The 21,321-nt window shown below is 44.1% G+C and overlaps 1 protein-coding gene across 6 annotated transcripts in view; it reads right to left on the bottom strand.

The window, feature by feature from the left end:
* The window catches only part of COL26A1 (collagen type XXVI alpha 1 chain), a 180,405-nt gene extending 164,088 nt beyond the window's left edge, over window positions 1–16,317 (bottom strand). For all 6 annotated transcript variants that reach the window (XM_042791594.1, XM_042791595.1, XM_042791596.1 and 3 more), the window contains exon 1: window positions 15,862–16,317. In XM_042791594.1, the coding sequence (XP_042647528.1) occupies window positions 15,862–16,013 (152 nt within the window). In that variant the 5' untranslated portion in view covers window positions 16,014–16,317. The remainder of the gene's footprint in view (window positions 1–15,861) is intronic.
* Window positions 16,318–21,321: the final 5,004 nt, after the last annotated feature.

Below are 21,321 nucleotides of genomic sequence, written 5' to 3'. Positions count from 1 at the left end.
TTTTGCACAGCTGGATAACCTGGCTGTAGATAGGTCTACCACCTTCATATTGCCAATACATCTGTAGTACTAGTTTGCTCATTCCTAGACAGCCTGACCTTGAAGGCAGGAGTCGGGTCAAGGAAAAAAGTATCCTTAAAGACCCTGACTGAAATTATAGAGCTGGGATTTGGAACACCAACGATTTGCCTGAAATACACCCCTGGCTTCAGAGATGACATTTGGCACTTGTCTATGTATCCTCCTCTGAAGACCTGATCTAGAATTGCTTAAGCTGAGGACAGTGGCCCTGACCTTCACTGAAGTACAAGACAAACTTTGGTAGAAGCCAGTACCTTTAAACTTACACCAGCGTAATTTCATTCAGAATTAAACTCTAACTTTAAATTAGTAGGAGGTGGAAGGGAAATTATAAGTAGAAAAACAGGACACTGACACATGTCTGTTTGTCCTCAAAACCTTTGCAGAGAGGAAAACATTAAGAAAACTAGCATAAGGAGTCAGCTTTCCTAGCACTCCTGTTGTGGCTACAGAGTCTCCTCCACCATCCATAAAGTCAGTACCCATAGCTGTCTTGAATTCCCCTTGCTACATTACATCACAACAAACGACACTTTGCACAATCTGAGCCCTATAAAATGGACACATCAGGCTCCTGTGGGTTTGCAGCATCTCCTTCAAATCACGTACTTAGCCCTACAGGGCCTGTGTCTATATGCATCAACAGCTAGCCTGCAAGGACTGAACACGATCGGCTCCTGATTTATTTTTTTGCTTACAGAGCTCTGTACAGACCACAGTGCATCTTTGTGCCTCACATTCAGCCCTCTGTTGCCAAACTCATAGCACTTACCAGCAGCAATGAAAGCCACATGCATGACAGGAACACAGGGACTTTGCCTAAATGAAAAACACTGCTTCATTACCATTATGCTGGCACCAAAAACCACAAATTACAACAAGAATAAAAGGAAATGTCAAAAGGAGAGCACTGAGTGTATCAAAGAAAAAAAATTAGGATGGCACAATCAAGTCATTGCTTCCTGTTAATTGCATGATGTTAATCTGCCCATATAACATCCATGTTTCAGGTTTTTCCTGGAGCTGAACAATAGAGATATTACTGTTATTGGAGACAGGTACACCCTTGATAGCTAAAAAGAAAAAAATACATTGAAGGAGATCCCAGAGACAAAACACTGCTTTTTCTCTTGAAGGAAATACAGATCTGTTTTCCTGAACTACTTCAACACTCAGAGCAGTGTCTGGTGGGCCCAAAAGGCATGGAAAGCAGATCAGAAGATCAGCTTCAGATTCACAGTACTAGAATGCAACTGGAAATACCTTCAGATAGCTGTGCCATGTAGACAGAACCCAGAACTCTGCTAGCAACACTTCTTCCACCTGCTCTCCTCCCTCCTCTTTTCCTGTGGCATGTTACAATCGCTTCATTCAGTCTAGGTCTTCAATTTGTTCAGCAACTTAGAAATGAGTTTGTGGGCTCTGGTATAAAAGGGACTGTACAGCAGACCTTTCTGGAGTAGTTATCTATCGTGTGGTTGCCCATCATTGTTGGGAACTAGATTTCATGAGCCAAGGGGACCTCTTTCTAGAGTGAGGTTGCAGTAAGTATGCAGGTTTGGCTTTATTCCACATCACCTCTGCTTCAGGTGACTGCCATACAAAGAGCTAGACATGACAACATCCTCATTGAAACTGCTAAAGAGACAGCCTTTCCTCAAATGCAAAACCCTACAACTTTCTAACGTTTCCAGGGCTGGAGGTGATTAGAAATAATAAGCCAGTCTAGGCAAATCCATCTACTTCTATTGCTTTGAGATCAACAATTCCTCTTTTCCCTTATTGATCTGTCCACTTAGCTACTTCTGTTCAGTGAGGTCACTGAAGTTCAGGTACCCATCAGCCAGCATTCGCATTAAGGACTGAGACAAAACTACTGCTGGTGCTCCAGGAAGATTTTTTTGGGGACAGCTGAACCCTACCAACATGCCCGTACTCCAAGAGGAAAGTACATTTGTCCAGTAACTGCTCTACTGATACGCCAGGTGATTCTGAATACCGGGCTGTGTTGCACGGAGTAAAGCAGGCTGTCTTTCACTTGTTCAGCTCAGAGGTCCCTAAGAGAAGCCACACAAGTCCCCAGTTCAATGAAAACAAAGCCTTGCAAATCCCCTCTGCCTCAGTATTCAAAGTGTTAATCAATCTGAAAAACAAAACCCAAAGCCTGTGTGTTAATTTGCTATTTAAATTGAAAACTTTTTATTCCATGTCTGCCATGTCTGGCACAAGGCTGTCCTGGGCGTTACTACAATAAAAAATAATTTGGAAAATAATCCTATTGTTCCAGTCACACCCATGGGAGTTTCATGTGTAGGGAAGTAGGAACATCAAAACTTAGATCTGTTGTGTGATCAGAGAGCTGAGTTTGCCCTTTACAACAGTGAGTTTTGATTCAAGTGCATGTTGGGAGAGAGATCAGAGGCAGCGAGCTAAGGCAGGAGGATGCCTCGATAACTTTAAGGTTAATAAATTCCTACTTGCACAGCCTAAAACTCTCCAAAATCATCTTTAGTGTAATAAACTAGCAATACCTTTTACAAACACACCTCCATACCCATGGATGGCTAGGTGATCACGTCTTTCCCTTCCTTGCCTCTCTCTCAAGCCAGTCATTCCCAGCACCCACATAAATGCAGTAATGAATTGCCCTAAACCACCTTTCCAGTTGCCAGGCACAAGCCTTTTCTAAGTGTTTCCTCTGCACAAAGCAGAAGCCTCATTCAAAGCTCCATGTGAATATAACACAGCTTGGACACGGTAGTTACAGGCACAGCAATAATCTGCTATACCAGCAGCCTCCTCTTCACCTTTCTCCAGACTCCCACTCTTACACTGCCGACTGCAACCGTTCAATGCCATAAAAAGCACATAGCATTTGCTGTAGATCAGCTCTTCTGCACACAGTAGTCCCAAACCCCTGGTAGTGAACACTCTGTATTGCCTCATCAAGTTTTAAACTCACTCTTAAGCAGATGGTATACATTTCAATCACACACAACCCACTGCACTTCCATATACATCAACAGATAGACTGTACAAAGACATCTAGAAATGAAGTGCTCTAACTACCTATTTTCAATTTAAAAGGTCCTACGTTTAACACATCTTCCTAAGCTTTCACTGGTTTTGGAAGCAATCTCCATACCTTATTTCTAGCCAAGAACAATTATTTGTATTCTCCTTTTAAACCTTGCTGCAATCCAGTTTGTTCATTAGAACAAAAAAAAGAAAAAAGAAAAATCTTAAAAAAGGTCTTTCTCTTGTGAACAGAAATACTAACACCTTTCTCTATTATTAAAAAATTCTTGAGCAATCTAAGAAATCGCTTTAGTGCCTCGGTGCTTTGGAAGCCTCTATTTGGAAGGGAGATGGTCTTGAGGGAGGAGATCTACATTTCGGTATCCAGGTGGAAAATGGGTTTGATTTGGCCAAGTAATAACAGCCGAAAAAAAAAGACTCCATAGCCTGTGCACGCACAGTAGATTCCTTAGGAATGATAACACTGCCTTGAAACATTCCTGAGTACACACAGGGGAAACCGGATGGGGAGAAAGCAGCACTGAGCAAGAGAGGGGACAGCAGGAGGTCTGAAGGAGAGATACAGACATTTGGCCAGAGATATTCCTGCCCTGTTCTGTGGGGAATTGTAAGTATGGCAAACGCCATTGGATGGGGATTTGCTGGGGTTTTTTGGTTGTTGTTGAAGTTTCAAATTACCTGCCAAAGCAAAAGGGCAGGGGAACCTAGTGGACTCCATCAAGGCAAATTGGAAAACGCCACAACAGCATTTTAACCACAAATTTGGTAAGGGTGCAAAGTGATGCACACAAATGATCCAACCTCCAATAGCAAAGAATTCCCAGGCGCCCCTTGCCACTCTGCTGGGATTGTCTAGAGTTATTGGTGAGAAGAGCCTCAGTCTATGCATGCAAAGAAGGAACAACTGACACTAGATACACCCACACCCCGTTTTAGACACCTACTACTTGCAAAAGCTTGTGGCAAATTCAAGGTAAAGCCATTAAAGACAGATAGCCTTGTTTTACTCCTCTCCTGTTTACACAGATTTCATCATAAACAGACCATTCAGAGGATTAATACCAAGAAGAGCACGGAAGATAAAAGTTTGATTAAAACAAGCAGTTATGACCTCAATTTTATTGATGGGTGACAGTTATTCTGGATTTCTGGTACCTTTTTTTACAGTTTGGGAAGAACAGCATCCTGTTGCTTTACTTACTGTGGGCAAACCAGTAAACATGTGAATGGCTGCTCAGGAACAGTCTACGGTTTATTGTTACACTAAATACGTACGCAAACAGCCTTCACACACCACAATAAACACTTACTTGTGCTTTCTCTCACTCATACACACATACATGAGAGTTTTCCATTACACCTTTCACAGCAGCTTGGAGAAATTTTTATATGCAGTGTCTCAGCAAAGGATGATGCCAAATACAGCCACCCAGCAAGCCGAGACAGTAGCTGCCATCACAACAGTGCTCACCTGACCCATTTATAAGAAAGCATATCAGGGATGCCACACACCAGCCACGTCACTGAACACATAAGTGCTGAATGTCAAATTAAATGGCTGTGACAGACTCATGTCACATAGTACCAGCAGCAGAAAAGATCTGGTATGAGTTTCAGTTGAAACCGCTCTCACATACACAAATCAAAAAGGTTGGTTGAACCTCAGAGCATGGAGCGACAGAACAACTGTTGAACTGTTTCCCCCTTCTGTCAATATGTCTATGGGAACAGCCTATTCACTTATTCAATTATTACTGGCAGTATCTGAGCCACAAGCCATGGGGGAAGTGTGCAATTTCAGTCAAATGCTTGTGTGAGGTTTGGTGTTGGTTTTTGTGAGGTTATTTTTTTGGTTATTAAAAAAAAAAAAAAAACCACCACCAAAAAAAAAAAAAAAAACCACAAAAGAACCCCCACAAAACAAAACAAAAAAACAACCAACCACACACATCAAAGCTCATGCAGATGCCCTGCAAAACGAGCTTTGTTTCCATAGGCCACAGAGATGCTCAGATACAAACCAATAACCCAGATGTGAGTAGCACAAGGAAATTCCCAGGCTCCACCAAGACACCAGCTGAAGTGTCTGATACAAATCAATCTAGTTTCTAGTTGCATTTAGCTCAAGAGATGAATTGTGATGATTCCCATCATTTTCACATTCCCACTTCTCCTCTCTCTTCCCACCCAGTGCAGACAGATAAAGCTTCATCCTTACCTTCCCAAAGGCTATGCAGGAACTCCTCCAAAAGGTACTTGGGAGCTGAAAGTTTACTTTCAGCAAAATTCTATAGTCATTTGTAGAAGCTGACTTCTAGTTCAGACGCCAGTAACCACTTGGCAGGGCCTGACAGACATAATTAGAGAGCTTGATTGTTTCAAAGGACATTACCCAAGAAAATGAGTATGTTGCTGTGGTCCTTGCAATAAATTTCCAATGGGCTTGGTTGCAGAGGTCTTGAAAGGGTTTTAGCAGACTTTTAATTATACTATCAGGACTCAAGTATTTTTCTGGTGCTTGGCAAAAGGGGATCCTATTATTTCTGCTTGCAATGCACACTCAAAGCTTATCCACAGGCCTACAGCCTAAGAATTCCTACAACTTTGTAATCCAAAATTTCTGTATCATTTGTGATATACATTAGTGACTTCCAGTAACAGTGGCCCAAGAGACAGCATTTTACTGTGCGATAGTTTAAACCATTTGGCTCAGTGCTGTATCCTGAAATACACTGCAGGGAGACTATATATTTTGCTGCAGGTTACACTGATTTACAGCAGCATTAAGCCAAGTGCTGTAACATCCTACAGAGCCAATTTGCCTTTTTGCTTTCTGCTGTACTTCAGATGCTGCATGGGAACAGAGAAAGTTTGCAGCATCACAGCCCAGACCTGCCTTTGCTCAAAGGCTGGTACTGTTTGGTAGCACCAGTTGTTGCAGGCATCAGTCACTGCTGCTTCTGTAGGTATGTTACACATTCAGCCTCCCACAAACCTTTCGTTACAGTTGAGGAAAGGCAAGCAGCACAGACTGTGCCATCACCCAACCCTCTGCTGCTGTTCAATCCAGCCTGCCCTGCTCAGCACCCCCCTCCCACCTCTCAGCTTGCCCTCCAAACTAAATCTTTCTCTGCAAAGATCAGGCAGAGACTAACTTCAGTCATCCAGGCTCAGAGAGGTACAGTAAACAGGGAGCACAATGACCTCTATTCTGTAAGAGTGGAAGTTTATATAAGTGCCAAGTATTATCATTCATAGATTTATTATAAACTTCTGCATATATTCATATACAATACTTAGGAGTTTGTAGCTTTCCTTCTAAGATCTAACCACACCCTCATGAACTACTCCCCAGAGCCTTCCCTTACATGAAGGGAAGTATTACTATTCCCATTTTATTTAGAGGAAAGAAAAGAGAAGAGAGAGAACTTGCAAGTCGCAGTTCCCAGACTAGACTTTGTGCTGCTCTACAGAATATACACTGAGCATTTAAGGGAATGGTCTTTTTCTTGGGAAAAAGGGTGGAAAACAAAGTCCTATGAATCAGCCAGCTGATAATTAAAAGCAACTAAATCCAGATCACTTTAAGCTGCACATGAGAATCCAAACTCCTCAGATGCTGAATTCCTCTGACGACCAGAAAAGCCAGGGTCACTTGCCCAGCTGGTCACTATTGTTCTGTCCAATAAAGTTCTGGCAGGAATGCGTGTTTAACAAAATACAGAGATTAGGCATAGCAAAGAATGCAGCTCCCCCCTCAGTGTTTAGGTTTGTGGGGTTTGCCGTGTTGAAATACTGAAGCTTAAGCATATCAGATTTTCTGTGTCCTCTACTGCTAGTGCCAGTGACAGACACAAGCTGACAGCTCAGCTCTCAGGATCACTGCCATTTTAGCTTTAAATTCATTAAAAGCAGCATAAAAAGTTCACCTCAAAGCTGCAATGACCACTAAATAAATCAGTGTTTTCTTGGGGATTCTTAAATGACAATTTAAACCAAGTCAGACTCAAGGGAACAGACTTTGAGAACCTGGAAACAGGATAGCTCATCTTCAAATGTCGGATAGCCTAGATTTCCAAAAGGAAACCTAGTATCCAGTGACTAAATACAGCATCAAAATGGCAATGATCTTCCTAACATCTGACTTAGCTCCTGACAGTTCAGAATCAGGATCTTTAGCTCAATTTACAAGACACACAGGACTAGTGTCAGATGCAAAAATGTCACAAGAACAAATCATACAGATGATCTTAGAGACCTCTTCAGAGATCTTGCAGGAACACAGCTTTTACCAAATCAGATGCCACATACAAAGCAGCTCTGATACCTCCCTGGGACAAAAATTTCTCATCTCAAAAAAGAGTGATATTAAATGGACAGCTATTTGAGTCTCATGAGCAGATTTGCAGAGGATATAGACCTTGGAGAACTGTGTGTTGTAAATATTCTGGTTATAAAAAGTCTGGTTGTACCTCAAATTTAATGGCTTACATTTAGAGATACCAAGGATTTATAAATTCCCCTGCAGGGGGTATGGTAGCTCACACTGCATGAAGTGAGGTTTATAGGTAGGAAGCATCTAAGATCCTGTTACCATGGTAGTCTCTCCTCTCTTTCTCCCTTCACAAAAAGCTGAAAAATAACTTTGTCAGAGCCACACAGTAAATCTGGAACAGGTACAGATGAGATGTGGAACTACCAACAGCCAGATCTAGGTGTTTTCTTCTAGGAGACCCATTTTTAGTCATCTTAGCACAGCAACAGAAATCTTTTTTTAGCTGGTATCACTTTTTTGCATTTTCAGGTAGCAGTGAAACTCAACGCTTGCTCAAAGATACAGTGATGGGACAAGTAGCCAGACATTCCACACTGAGCAGGGTGGCAGAAACCAGACCAGTGCTGGGGAAGCAGAAGAGAGAATCAGACAAGAAGAAACCCAGGAAGCCAAGCAACCTGAAGCAGGAAGAAGAGAAGTGGCATCAGATTTAAAAAAAAAAAAAAAAAAAAAGTATTTTTCTTTAGAGAAAACACAAACAGAATCTCCCTTGGGTTGAAGTCTCAAATTTATGTCAACCCCTCTTCACACACAGGCACACTGGAGAGCTGTTGTTAGAGCTGTCACCCATTGCTGCCTCAAACGACGATTTGAAAAAGCTCCCTGTGCTCTGCTGTGTTTACAGCAATAATGAGAGCCTGGAGGAAGGGGTTAGAAACATCTGAGTTTAATAAGGGCTAAGCAGCACACAGCAAAAAAGAAATGTCTGCCCTTCCGTTCAGGGCTACCACACCCCACCAAGCACCGCAGCACCAGGCCAATGGGAGACTCAGCACGGAGACGTTATGTCATCCCAACAGCCACAGCAGCCCATCTGCCCCAAGCCTTTTTGCGATGAGAAGAAGCATTTCAAACCCAGTTGAGAGCTCCCAGCACCACGCTTTTGAACAGCTAAATAAGCCAAGTCCTACGGGGAAAAAGCAGATGTTGATTGACCCCAGGCACAAAACAAGCCAAGGACAGAAAGGAAATTTTTGTGCAGTGCCTTAATTGAGCAACCCTGTCTCACAAGGTCATCACAACAGAGCAAAAGGAGTATTTAGCTCATTTAGCACCTATGCTGCTACCTCTTCTTAGTCCTAAACAGCCCTAACATCCAACATACACAGGGTAAGGAGCATCCTATTCCAGTTTCTCACACAGAACAGACAACCAGTAACCTTAGTATTCAGGTCCTACAATCGCATTTGTTACACCCCTTTCCTCACTTCTGCATGGTCCACCCCCAAAACTGTCCTCACATGAAACAAGTATCTTTCATAAAACACCTATGCCTACATTGCCTTTACAACGCACTCTTTCTACCACACACACTTGGTTTTTTTTATTCTATTGAGAAGTGAAAAGCAGGAATCAAGTCTTGTCCACCTGCAAAGTCAAAACCAACTCCCCTCTAGAGCTTGCATACACACACACATGCAAAAAGAAAGGGGGGAAGGGGAGGGGAGGATGGCAGGGACACAGACACACAGAAGAAACAGGAGCAGACCTGTTTTCAACTCTACAGACTCAGTACAACTTGGTTGCATGACCATGTCCAGGGGAATAGTCCCCTGCCTCATGATTTCATCGCACTGGCATCTCTGAGATGCTCTGAGCAAACACATGCCTATATCTAGTGCAAATACTGCAAAGAACATGACTTCCACCCAGTTCCTGGGGGCAGAAGTTGGAACTGATTAAAAAGACATCTGACTACATAACACGATGTCAAGATTGGATGCACTTCCATGTAGTGGTACCTCACATTAGCTTTAAAGTTTTGACAGATGGTTTCCTTGCTCAGCACAAAGCGAGGTGGCTGGATAACGACAGCCTCACTCAGCTCTCACGGGACATGCAGCAGACCACAGAGAAGTAAAAGGAAGAGTCCTGCATAAGAGAAGCTCACAGATACCTTCTTGTCTCAGCTTCAAAATCAACTACTGTGATTTTAAGCAGCAGATTCTCTTTTCCAGATAAACCACATAGATACTGAAGACTGATCTGTCCCAAACATGAAACATTATGAAGCTGCCTTCAGCTTTTGTCTCAGCAGCATCCATTTGTGTGGGCCTCTGCATGAAAGCCATTGTAAAGAGATAGGATTTTTTCTTTGCCAACTATGATTTCCTTCCTTTGGAAGCTGAAAAGGAGTCTCAAACCTGAAATGGCTTCCTATTTGTTAGTCCTCTCAAAAAGATTCAACTATTTTCAAATACCCAGGCCTAAACATTACAGGCAACACTTTTACCCCAGCACACTCTTTACTTACACATCTGTTTATTTCCAAGAGGAGAAAAACATTAAAATTGTCAAAACCAGCCAAAACATCTAAACCATGTTATTCCGTGCAATAAACTGCAAGTCAACAAATAATTGTTTCTTCCTAAAAAGGAGATAAGGAACAAAAGCCATAAGGAACAATGTCACAGTTCCCACCCTTGTTCCTTTCTGTAGTAATATTAAGGACTCTAATTCAGATCAGTGCCACCTTGTGCATAAATATGCTAAGCAGGAGCTTTAGTATTATTCAACTACATAGAGTTGAAAAATTGCAGGACAGTAACCCAATTAGCAGCATTATGCTTTTTTTAAAACTTTTGCAACTATGATCCTTAGAGTCTTTGTGATATCTAAGTTGGCACAGGCTAGCTTTATGCTCAGAGACTCAAAGTAAACATTATGCCTCAGTGAAAGTAAGTTTAAGCACTGTCTACATCTCTCTAATTAAAAGTGAGTCGAGAGCTTTGAGCATATCGCAGAAATGAGGTCGGATGAATTTTAGTATTACCCTACAGGAGAGGTAGTCTGTGCTTCGCAAAACAATACTATTTTCAAACATGCTGGAGGTCTAATGAAGGAAAGAGCATGAGTAGCTGGTCCATTATTCTAATCTAGTAGACCTGAAGTACTCTACGCTTTCAGTCTTTCATCGTTACCTCCAAGTCATTTTTCATTTTTAACCTCTTTATCAAGAGACAGCCCAATAAAACAAAGATGTAATATTCTAAAATAAGCAAAAAGTAAATATTATATGATCCAAGTGTCATAGAACCACTCCATCTAAGCAAAGCTGTGAAGTTTCTAATCTGACCTGTTTCAACTAAGATTTTAGCGCACTAACAAGCTCAGCTTTGAGAAAATGAACAAATAAGGGTTATTGAAAGAGACACATTTGTTAATTTATCCAAGGGGAGCACAAGTTCACTGCCACCCATTGCTTTGCTTCTCTGCTCCCTTTGTCTTCCTGGAGCTGGTAAATGAAACCTACAGGAGAGGAAATGATTCACACAAGCAGCTGGAAAGGCAAGACCGTAGGAAATTTCCTAAACTAATACAATTTAGTGCAGTAACTACAGTCACGTCTGGTATTTTGAAGCCATTCCAGTGTTGCTAGGTCCTTACACTACCATTGGCTTCGCTGTTAATGGCATCGCAAAGTTACAGCACTGAACCCCACAAGTCAGATGAAGATCATATGGCTGCAGGATCCAGGAAACAAACACTGGATAGTTCAAGGGTTTGGTGATGAGCTTAAGACCTTCTGACCTCTTGGTTACCTGGGTAGGGCACTTCAAAGGGGAATTAGTGCAGAGGAGCCAGCGTGACACAAATTCCAGTTTGTTTGCTTGACATCCTCACACAGCCCATAGCAAACCATAGAAAACCAGAGACCTCAGGCAATGAACAGACTATTAAGTGATGGAGGGAATGACTCAGAAAGCAAGATCCTGTCAGTAAAAGGAAAAAGAACCACATTTCTCCAATATGTATAGTTTTATATTCCACACACGCTTAAGAGGCACATGAGGGTCAGAATTTGGGTTCATATCATCTTTCTCTGGCAAAGAAAGAATTAACAGACAATGGTCAGGAAAACTCCAGATAGACGTTCTGAAAGCACCCTGACAGACTGCATAAATCAGGATACTGATTTATAGATCACCTTTTAATATTAAGAACAGGCTTCTATCACATAGAGACACACACACTTAGAAGTATTAAAACCTCACCTCAGAGGTTGGAGATTGTTACATTACAATGCAGTTGTGCACATACAGGGATGGGGAGGGGCAATTCTATCCTACCAAATGTGTAGCTGTAGGACCAGGCACAGTGCAGGCAGCTATGGTGAAAAGAACAGGTTTGCCTATAATAGGTCCACCCAGACATCTTCATCTTGAACGCCAGCCATACAAGTGACCTATTAGGAGACTGCTAGCCTCAAGGAATAGTTGACAACATATTTCAAGCACCACCTAAACATCTGAAATCATCAACATTTCAGGTTTTTCAGGGGGGAAAAGACAAGCTATAGTACAGGAAAGCTGATGTCAGTTTAAATATCTTTCCCACATCAAAGCAGCACACAAAGCATGTTTAATTGTTCCACTGAATCCATGGCAAAGTGACTTGCCCTCTGACATGGAGTTAACCATGCACAGCTGGAACCCAGGTCTTGCTCTCCTGGGCTGTGCTCCAAGACACATACGTGGCAACAAGAAACGGATGAAGCCACCTGGCCTTCCATGTTGAAACCTCTGCATCTAGCAATCAAAAGTTGCACTTACAGATTTCAGCTGACTGATACTACTTCACTCTCCACATCCATCCTCAACAAACATCACTGCTGCAGCAAGCACTAGGAATTACTGTGTGACCAAAATAAGTACTGATTTGTAATTACCAGTATAGTCTGGATAAGAACACCTACTTGGACAGTCCTGTTATTTGTAACATTCTGGTTCTACTGTTCATTCACAGGAAGGCATTTTTAGGCTGAGGTGTGTTTTGTAGGTCTGTCTATCACAGTTAGACTTTGCTTCTACCCAAGCTGACTTTTGTGATGCTGCTGTAAAGCTAGCAGTAAGAGTTATCATCCTACGTTACCTCCTTTGTGTTTGGGGGTTTTCTTTCAGCTACCTCCACCTCACATCCAAAGAGGTCTCCAGTCTAAGCACTGCATCTAGTCTCAGAAGTTTAACTCCCACACTTGAGTTCACAAAGAGTGATGCATGACTAATTTGAAACGACAGGAAAATAGGATGAGAAGTTGGGAGAACACCAATTCCAAAGACAACTAACATAGATGCAGGCATTCTTTGAGAACCAAGGTACTTCCAGCATGGGAAGTAGCTTAACACAGTCAGAAAAGCTTCTCATGTCCAAGTCTGGAAGACAGTGGTTTCCTCCTGGCATTCTTATGTTTTGGGCAAGACCCACCTTCCCATTCCCACTGCCTTAACACAGTAGCAAGCTAGAAATGCAGGCACTGAATGTGAATTTCAAGCAAATTAGTGAGGCTGCTACAATCGATACAATACCAACGAATACTGCTGCTTGAATTTCAGTCACTATTACTTGCACATCCCCTACAGAAGTTCAAAGCAATTCAAGCACATGCAAAGATAGACTGCAAGTGTTTGGTCAAATAACCAAGGTCTGTCAGCTGAGGCCAACCAGAAGCTAGAATTTTCATTTTTAAAAAAGAAGCAAAGCAAACAACATTCCACCTGAACAAGTATTCCACAATTTCATTTTGAAGGATGCAACTATTTTTTTTTTCCTCCAAATTTCTCTCCACTTCTGCCAAGATTTCTACATTGCCCAGGTCCTTAGTTTTCCAGCACAAAAAATATTCAGCAGTCCTCAGAGCCTCAGAAGCCTGTCTCTGAGTCAGCCTGCAACCTGGATACCAAGGATTATATCAGCTATTGACTTTTCTAGGTGGAAGACAAAAGATTTCAGCAACTTTCCCCCCCCCCCCCCACCTTGGAGAAATACATTTATAACAGCTAATTAAAAAAAAAAAAAAAAAAAAAAACAAAACAGATACAAGACAGCTCAATCATGTTTTCACTTGCTGATCAAGGCCAGAAAAAGTCAACTCCAGGAACTTGGTGTGTCTTGTATCAAGGTAACACGTCAGCTGTAGAGCACTACATCAGTATGTGCTATAACATACCAAAACCTGGAGCTGCAGCATTAACTTTCAAGGCTCTGGCCTGCTTATACTTGGCTGATGGTACCCAGGAAAAGTGCCAGAAGTCACTGGACAAAGCACTCACTGGGAAGGTTGCAGAAGAGAAAGTGAGAATAGCCATGTACTCTCATTAATAGTAATCACCAACCCACCACCTTGTGTCCTCCACAGCCTCTCCAGGGCAGAGGCCAGCAAGCTCCACTGCGGCAGAGCTGCTATTGCCTCACGTAATCCAGATGCTACTAAGATCCCCTGTTTAGATGGCAAAATGGACACTGGACAAAATAAACAACAGTTTGTGCCAGTCTGAATCAGTCCCCTGGAAAAAGGCTTTGCACCCACAGAGAGCAATGTCAGACTTTAGAGCAAAAGGCCTCATTCTTATCCAGCACCATATTAAGGCCAGAAAAGCACAGCTATCCTAACCTGAAGCTGCACCCTGCAGGAGGCTCCCCCCAAAGGTCCAACATTGTGGCTGGGTAAAGTTTTCCCACACAGATTTTCCCATCAGAAAGTGAAGCTGTTAGACATTTGCCAACAACAAAACTCCACCACTCAAGGGGAAATTAGAACATAGAAAGATTGCTTCAATGTGCAATATTTGACTAAGCACTTGAATTTTTATTTCAAAACATCCACTGGTGATTTTTTACCTCCCTTCAATTTTTTATTTTCCCCTCTGCTTTAAACTAGAATGGGAGATTCTCACATGGCAAAGTTCCATTGGACAAAAAAAATAATTAAGAAAGAAAAATCTACCAGCTTTCCCAACATCATTGTTTAAATCAGCTTTAGATGGTTTTATACAACACTTTATAGACTTGGAGAGGGACACGTTCCCCTGACAAAGCATCAACTATCCAAACAACAGAGGCATGGGAAAATTGTGCAAGAGTGTGAATTGGGGAAGGTCTTTGGTAAGCAGAGATACAGTCTGCACTCATGTAAGCGTGGTAGCTCTGAACAAAGATCTGCAGGCTAATAGATATGTAAGACAAATGACATGTGGTTCTCATTGCAGCTCATGCTTTGGGAAGGGGGTACCTTGGAACAGAGCCAGCTGGGATAGGTTTATCCCATTACTCTCCTATAATTTTCTGCCGTTTCAAACCCTTTGACAGTTACTGTAGTTTAACATCACACCCCCTACAGACTGAGGCCTGTTTGACAGGCCAGCAAACAAAACCACCCCCACTTGGAGATGAAATATGCACCATATGTGAGAACCGTGCAAGGCACAGGGCTAGCGCCCACTCTTGTACTTCTGTGACACACCGATGAAAGTCTGCTGTGTAGATGTCTTATCCCAATTCCTAGACCAAATAAGTGGTGCTAACATAACCCTCCTCCACAGCAGTGTAACTCATGCATACAAGGTATTAGCAAGGGAGGAGGAAAAGAGGTAGAGACAGGATGGACGAGCCCTGAATATTAAATTCCCAAGTCCCCATTTAAGGGAATCACAGGAAAAAAAAAAAAATACTGAAATTCAAGAACAACTGGAATCAGGTTAAGCCACTCTCTTGCTTTATACAGTGCAGTTCATTCATCTGAACAGCTGTTTCACCTCTAGAGAAATACCCAGAGAAAACAGAGGGGAGGGGGAGAAGCCTAAATTGTTTGCTCTACTGAAGCAGCAAGATACAGTAAATCAAAACTGATTTACATTCAGTTTGTAAGAAATTAGTTGGGGGGGGGGGGGGGGGGAAGAGGGGAAAAGTGGGAAGTTTGGTTTGAAACAGCTTTTTTGAAAGCTGCAGCTCTTGAATAGAGATCTGTAATTAAGGTCTTTCCTTTGTTGAGCTGAACAAGTTTTTCCTCGCAGCCCAGGGCTATAACAGTTCCCTCTGTCGGCATCCCCCGTGTCCCGGTTCAGGAGGTTTTATGGCTCCGGCTGCGGGGGGACACGCTGCCCGCGGCCCCGGCCGAGCCACCTTCCCTTCCCTTCCCCTCCCCGACGGGCTGCGGGAGGCAGGAAAGGGAGATCGCGGGTTTCAGCTGCCAAAGCTCAGCTCTTGGATCCCCCCAGTCGCTCCCAGCCCCAGGGAGGGACCCTGCTGCCGGCAGGTAGGGAGCCTCCCCCACCCCGTCTAGGAGGGGGGCAGCCCAGCCCCGCAAGCCCCTCGCAGCCTCGGCGGGGATTGCGGTGCCCGTTGCTCCCCCGGGAGGCACCGGCGGGGCTCAGCCTCCTCGCCGGGGAGGCCGACCCGGTCTTACTCACCGGCGACTGGCGAAGCCGCTGCCCGGCGAGCCCGAGCTCTGCTCTGGGTAGTTGTGCTGCAGGGTTGATGCTGGGAATTGATAGAGGAAGCCAGTCCCTAGCGCCCATCCATGCAGGCAACAGCACCAGGACAAGAAGAGAGCGATCTGCATTTTTGCAAGAAGGGGGTTTTCCTCCCGCCACCCGCCCCCCCCCCCCTTTTTTTTTTTTTTTTTTTTTTTTCCAATTACACAGCCCGGCAGGCTCGGGGCCCCACCGTGCCTCCCCCGGCCGGGGTCACGGCGGGATGCCCCGGCGCGGCGGTGCCCCCGGGACCGGGGACCACGGGGCACAGGGAGCGCTGCTCCGGCTCCCGAGGGGAAGCCCCGTCCCTCGGCCGGCCGAGCCCCGGCGGCTGCTGCCCGCGCAGGGGGTCCGGGGCCAGCGCGGCTCTCTGCGCCCAGGGCGCACACTCAGCCCCGGATGCCTTTTCAAATTTGGCGAGGTTGGTCCGACTCCGTCAAAGGGGGCGTGGGGTTTCGGCGTTAACCCTTGCCAGGCCTCGCGGCAGCCCCCGCTGCGAAGGGGCTCCTCGTTGGATGAAAGGCGACCCGGCACCCGGTCCGCTCGTGGGCACAAAACACGCCGGGGTTGCGCGCTCCCACCTGGGCAGAGCTGGCAGCATGACGGCGGGATGCCGCGGCTCGGCTCCGGGCACAGGGAGGGAGCGCACCCGGCGAGCCCGAGCCCAAAACGACACGGAGAACACGGGCCTCTGCCTCCGTGATGAGCCGGGAGCCAGGTCGAGGGGAACCCACTGCCCAAACACCCCAAGGCCGGTGCTTGCTGCCACGCTCCTGCTGCAGAAATGACACAGGTAAAGTAGGAAATAAAGCAGCTTTAAGGTGCTCCACTCACAAGGTAACCGGTGAAAAAGTAATCTCTGCTTCAGCATGTGCACCCCGCTCGTTTTGGCATCACACGTAAGCACTCTCCTTGCCACGACCTTGTGTAGACCCTGGCATGCAGGATGGCCCTGAGCTTGGAGAATCGCACAGTCAGCCCCAGGCAGAAGGAATATTTTTCACAGATGTGGGAGGATGTGGGTGTTTTGCAAAGGCGGTACCCCCAAGAAGGAAGCAGGGCTCCCTCCCTGTACAGCAGCTGAGCTTGTGTTTAAAGTCCTTGCGCATCCCCCCTTTAGTTACAGTATCACAGATCCCATTTTCTGGCCTTTGTGTCCCTTTCCCAGCTCTGGAGGAACCCAGCTCACTGACTGGACAAATGACTTATCTGAACCAGCCACCACAAGGAGAGATTTAATTTTTAAGATGACACAAATGTCTTTCTAAGATTTTTACCCTCAGATGCTGAAAGCTTCCAATACCGCCTCTGCACCTTCACTGTTGTGTGGCCTTCCAAAGACAGCCCTGGTTTACCACTGAAAGCAGGTCTCTTGCCGGGGTATTCTAGGGGCCCAGGGCTTCCCTGTGGGGCTCTGCAAAGGCAGAGACCTCTTCTCCTCAGGGGCAACACAGTCTCTGCAAGATGCTGCAGCTGGAAAATGATCCCTGCAAGATACTGGGGAAATTGCTAGGTTCATCCCCCAGCCGTGGGTGAGCACCTACCCCTTCCCCCACAGTGCCCACCTCCAGAGCCTGCACACAGAGATAAATAGCCCCTGGACGGAGCCTGCAACCAGACAAGTTTAGACTGTAAATGAGGCAGCAGGTTTTTAAACAGCCGCTCTCATTAATCACTGGAGCAAGTCACACAAGGAGGCAGAGGTGCAGTTTACACTGCAGCTCAGTCCGGCCTCCCTGGGGTTGCCCCACAGCTGCCCCTAGGGTGTCCCAGACCCAGAGCTGGAACCAGTAATGGATTAGCACTCTCCAAGCAAAAAGGGAGCACAAAAGGTCTGGTCCAGCAGCTTTGGGCCACCAAGCCAGCTCAGAAACAGCCCCTACTACAAAAAGCCCTCAGTGCCTGGAGCTGGGACAAAACAGGGCCCTCTGTCCCCAGCCCTGGCTCAGATCAGCCTGAGCACCCTTCCCTTCAGTCTCCCCTCACCCTCAGCAAGGGGAACATCTTCCCTTCCACCCCCAAGAAAACACAAAGCTCCCAGCAACTCACCATAGGATACTGAGCCACTCAGCCATTTTGTTCAGGCAGTCCTCAGGAAACCTCTACTCAGCCTGACAGGGTAACAAAAAAAGAAGCTTACTCCCTGGTCTCCCCTCTCAGTAGGGCTACAAACTGCCCCAAATTCACCCTTCTCCTAGGAAAGTAGTCAGAAACTGCAGCACATACAAAACTGAGGCTCCCCCGCCCTTTAATCTGGGTGATCATCCTCAGGTGTGTATGTGCAGCCAAACTGGATGCAGCTTGACCCCCACCCCTGGCAGTTTATTACAACTTCAGGCTGTGTGCAGGTGGCCTGGTTCAGCCTTTTGTCCTAAACATACTAAGTTCCCCCTCCTGACAGGCTGGGATAGATCATTTGTCTGTATTTAACAACACTGAACAGCACCAGTGGCTTCCTGACCCATTCCCCTGGCTTGTATTAGCCCCTTCGGAAGCTCTTTGTAGTATTCAAGTCTTAACTGTCCAAGAGCGTTTTATTTTTGATTGCATGCAAAATTTGCTGCTTCAGCCTTCACTGACTTTGCAAGACCCTAGGAGATATTAAACACAGGTGATTAGACAAGACATGATTCTGGCAAATTACTCAAGACATCTGTAGGAAGCTAATGTTCTTCCTATTTCATGAACTGAGAGATGGGAGACCAGAGGTCAAATGACTTTGCTCAAGACTGCAAAGACCTAAAGGCAGATCCAGAAATAGAGCTCAGATCTCCAGGCTCCCATTACTTCTGCTCTGTCCCTATTGCACACTTGCTTCTAGTCTGTACGGCTGATTTAAAATGAAAATGAAGAATTAACTTCCAAGCTGGTTTTGGAAAGAGAGAAGAAAGGGTGATATTGTCTACCGTAAGGGGAGAATTAAAGATGACATTTCATTTTAGTTGTTTGGATATGCGTAATATAATCAAACACAATAGCAGTAACAAATGAATATTTTTTCTCCCCACGGTGCTTACGAGTGCAACATATTCTAACAATTTCTCAAAACTACGTTGATAAATTGGAAACACAGTGATGGAGGTAAAAAAGACAGCCAACAAAAACATAATCCATTCAATTTATCAGAGGGACTAGCTTTGAGAAGAGAACCCTTGAAATCTGAACAGTCCTGTTCTTATAAACTAGACATAATATATTTCAAAATATAAAGCTACACTCTTTATGCCTGTGCATAAGCATATTAATTAAAGATTTGCCCTGGCAATCAGGGATAATAACTTATTTGGATGTATTTCACCAGTTCAAGATGTGAGAGGCAAGATGCATACTGGAAAGCCACAATGCATGGAATCATAGGGGGGAAGTAATAAAGAGACAGGGGCCAGGTTTTCAATTTAACAACCCTATTGACTTTACCAGCATGGAAAAGCAGTCCCTGGAGGGTCCTCCTCCCACACCCTGCTCACGTTCCATGCAAGTGACAGCCGTCGTGTCGGAAGACTAATCCACTGGACACGTGTGGGTACATGGGGTTTCACACTGTCCAGAGTGTTTTTCAGCTTTGTAGTCCATTGGGGATACCTGAGACATAAGACATCAGAAACTGTTCTGTGAAAACGTCTATTATTTCTTTAAACATATACGCCACATGCAGGCCAGCCAATAAACGAAGTGGGGGGAAATACAGACAATAAAAGGAACATTCGAAGTTTAGTCTGGTTCTTGTTTAGTTGCAAAGGAAAAAACTGGAATGATACAGCAAAAGAGGGATTTGTTTTCTACAATGTTTTCCATTTGAAAGGTGGCTCAAAAAGGTAGAAAAGCACTGTCCTACCTGTAAGCGGAGTCCAGGTCCAGAATTGCAATGCCATCTCAGCTGTTCAGCATCACTTACAGTGTTACAAAACCCAGTAGTTAGCTGAAAAAAAAGTCACAATGTTGTTAGAATCATGGCAAACAAATTTTGAAAGGCTCGTCCCTTGGATTTTGTCAGTGCACTTTTCATGTGGATACAAAAAAGAGAACAAAGGGAAAGCAGCTTCATTCTAGATAATAAAACATTGTGGAACTTTAGAATTATGAAGTGTCCTTTTGAAGTTAGAATGAAGCCATTGATACAACCATCTAAAACCAAAAATAATTTGGATAAACTCTAGAAAACACCTAGATTGTCTCATTGTGATATAACAAAGCAGTCAAGGAACCTTGGAAAATCAGGAGGGAAGGATAAGGGTTTAATAACAGTAAGAGTTCAAGACCTCTATTATAAATTAAATTATAAGACTACTAAGGTTATTGTAACACATCTATTATTAAGGAGTCAAACTAAACCTGAGCCAAACTGAAAATTTTAGGGGACTGTGGTGTGGGTTTTTTTTTAAGCTAGGAGGTAGCTATTGTGTGAAAATTTCTTGAATTTGACCTGGAATAAATCAATCACAGTTTAACAAAAAATGGAATAGAAGTGAAAAAACTTACACAAGCAGTTTAGCATACAGTAAACATGACAAACAGTGACATCGTATGAAGCACAAAACATGATCCAGAAGTCATGACTCTGGCAAAATTCATTGACCTTAGATGAGAACTTTGTCTGAGTGAAGCACTTGTGTGGGAATTATAAAGTAATATACTGGATAAAATAACTCAGATTGAAACATAATTCAGCAGCTGGAAAATCTGATGACTCAAGAGATCAGCAAGACAATGGCTACATCCGGTGGAATTATATATACTCAGAGCATTATTGTGTCCTGGGAAAAATAATTTATGCCACCTTTGATGTTAGACAAAAATTCTCTGAACTGGCCATGCGCTGAAGCACTGATCTGCACAAGCACAGGGAGTTTGTGAGCACACCCTTGATCCATCAGACTCACCAAGAATGCAGTAAAGCAGGGATTCACACAGGTGTGATAAAGCCAAGGCACAAATAGCACCAGGTCTGTTGCATGGGAACCTGCTAGAGTAGAAACACATTCAGAAGTAGCCAGGAAGGACAGCAAGAGTTATCTAATCCCTCTTCCTTCTCCCTGCTTGAAGGCAGGATCCATTATACACAGACTATTGTTGGCACAAATTTTTCTGCCTTGTTTTGAAAGAACTCAGGACAGAAACTCCACGCGCTCACCTGAAAACATATTCCAATGCTTTGCACTCTCTACTGGTAGTTTTTCTTAACATCCAACCTCAGTCTGTTTTGTTGCAATTTAAGGTCTTAATGTCTTACTTTCTCCATTATGGATGTCGTCTCTCTTTGAACAGACTTTTAATTCCTCAAAGTACTTTTTAAAATGTTTTAACACCTCTCCTTGCCTTCTAGAAGCAAAACAATGCCAACTTCTTCAGACTTGTCCTGTAGGTCATATGTTACATAGTTCTGATCCTTTCTGGTAT

The sequence above is a fragment of the Tyto alba genome, unplaced genomic scaffold (genome assembly GCF_018691265.1).
Source record: "Tyto alba isolate M040663 unplaced genomic scaffold, T.alba_DEE_v4.0 Super-Scaffold_19, whole genome shotgun sequence".
Lineage (NCBI taxonomy): Eukaryota > Metazoa > Chordata > Aves > Strigiformes > Tytonidae > Tyto > Tyto alba.
The sequence above is the reverse complement of the archived record's forward strand: the minus strand, read 5'-3'. Positions and strand labels throughout refer to the sequence as shown.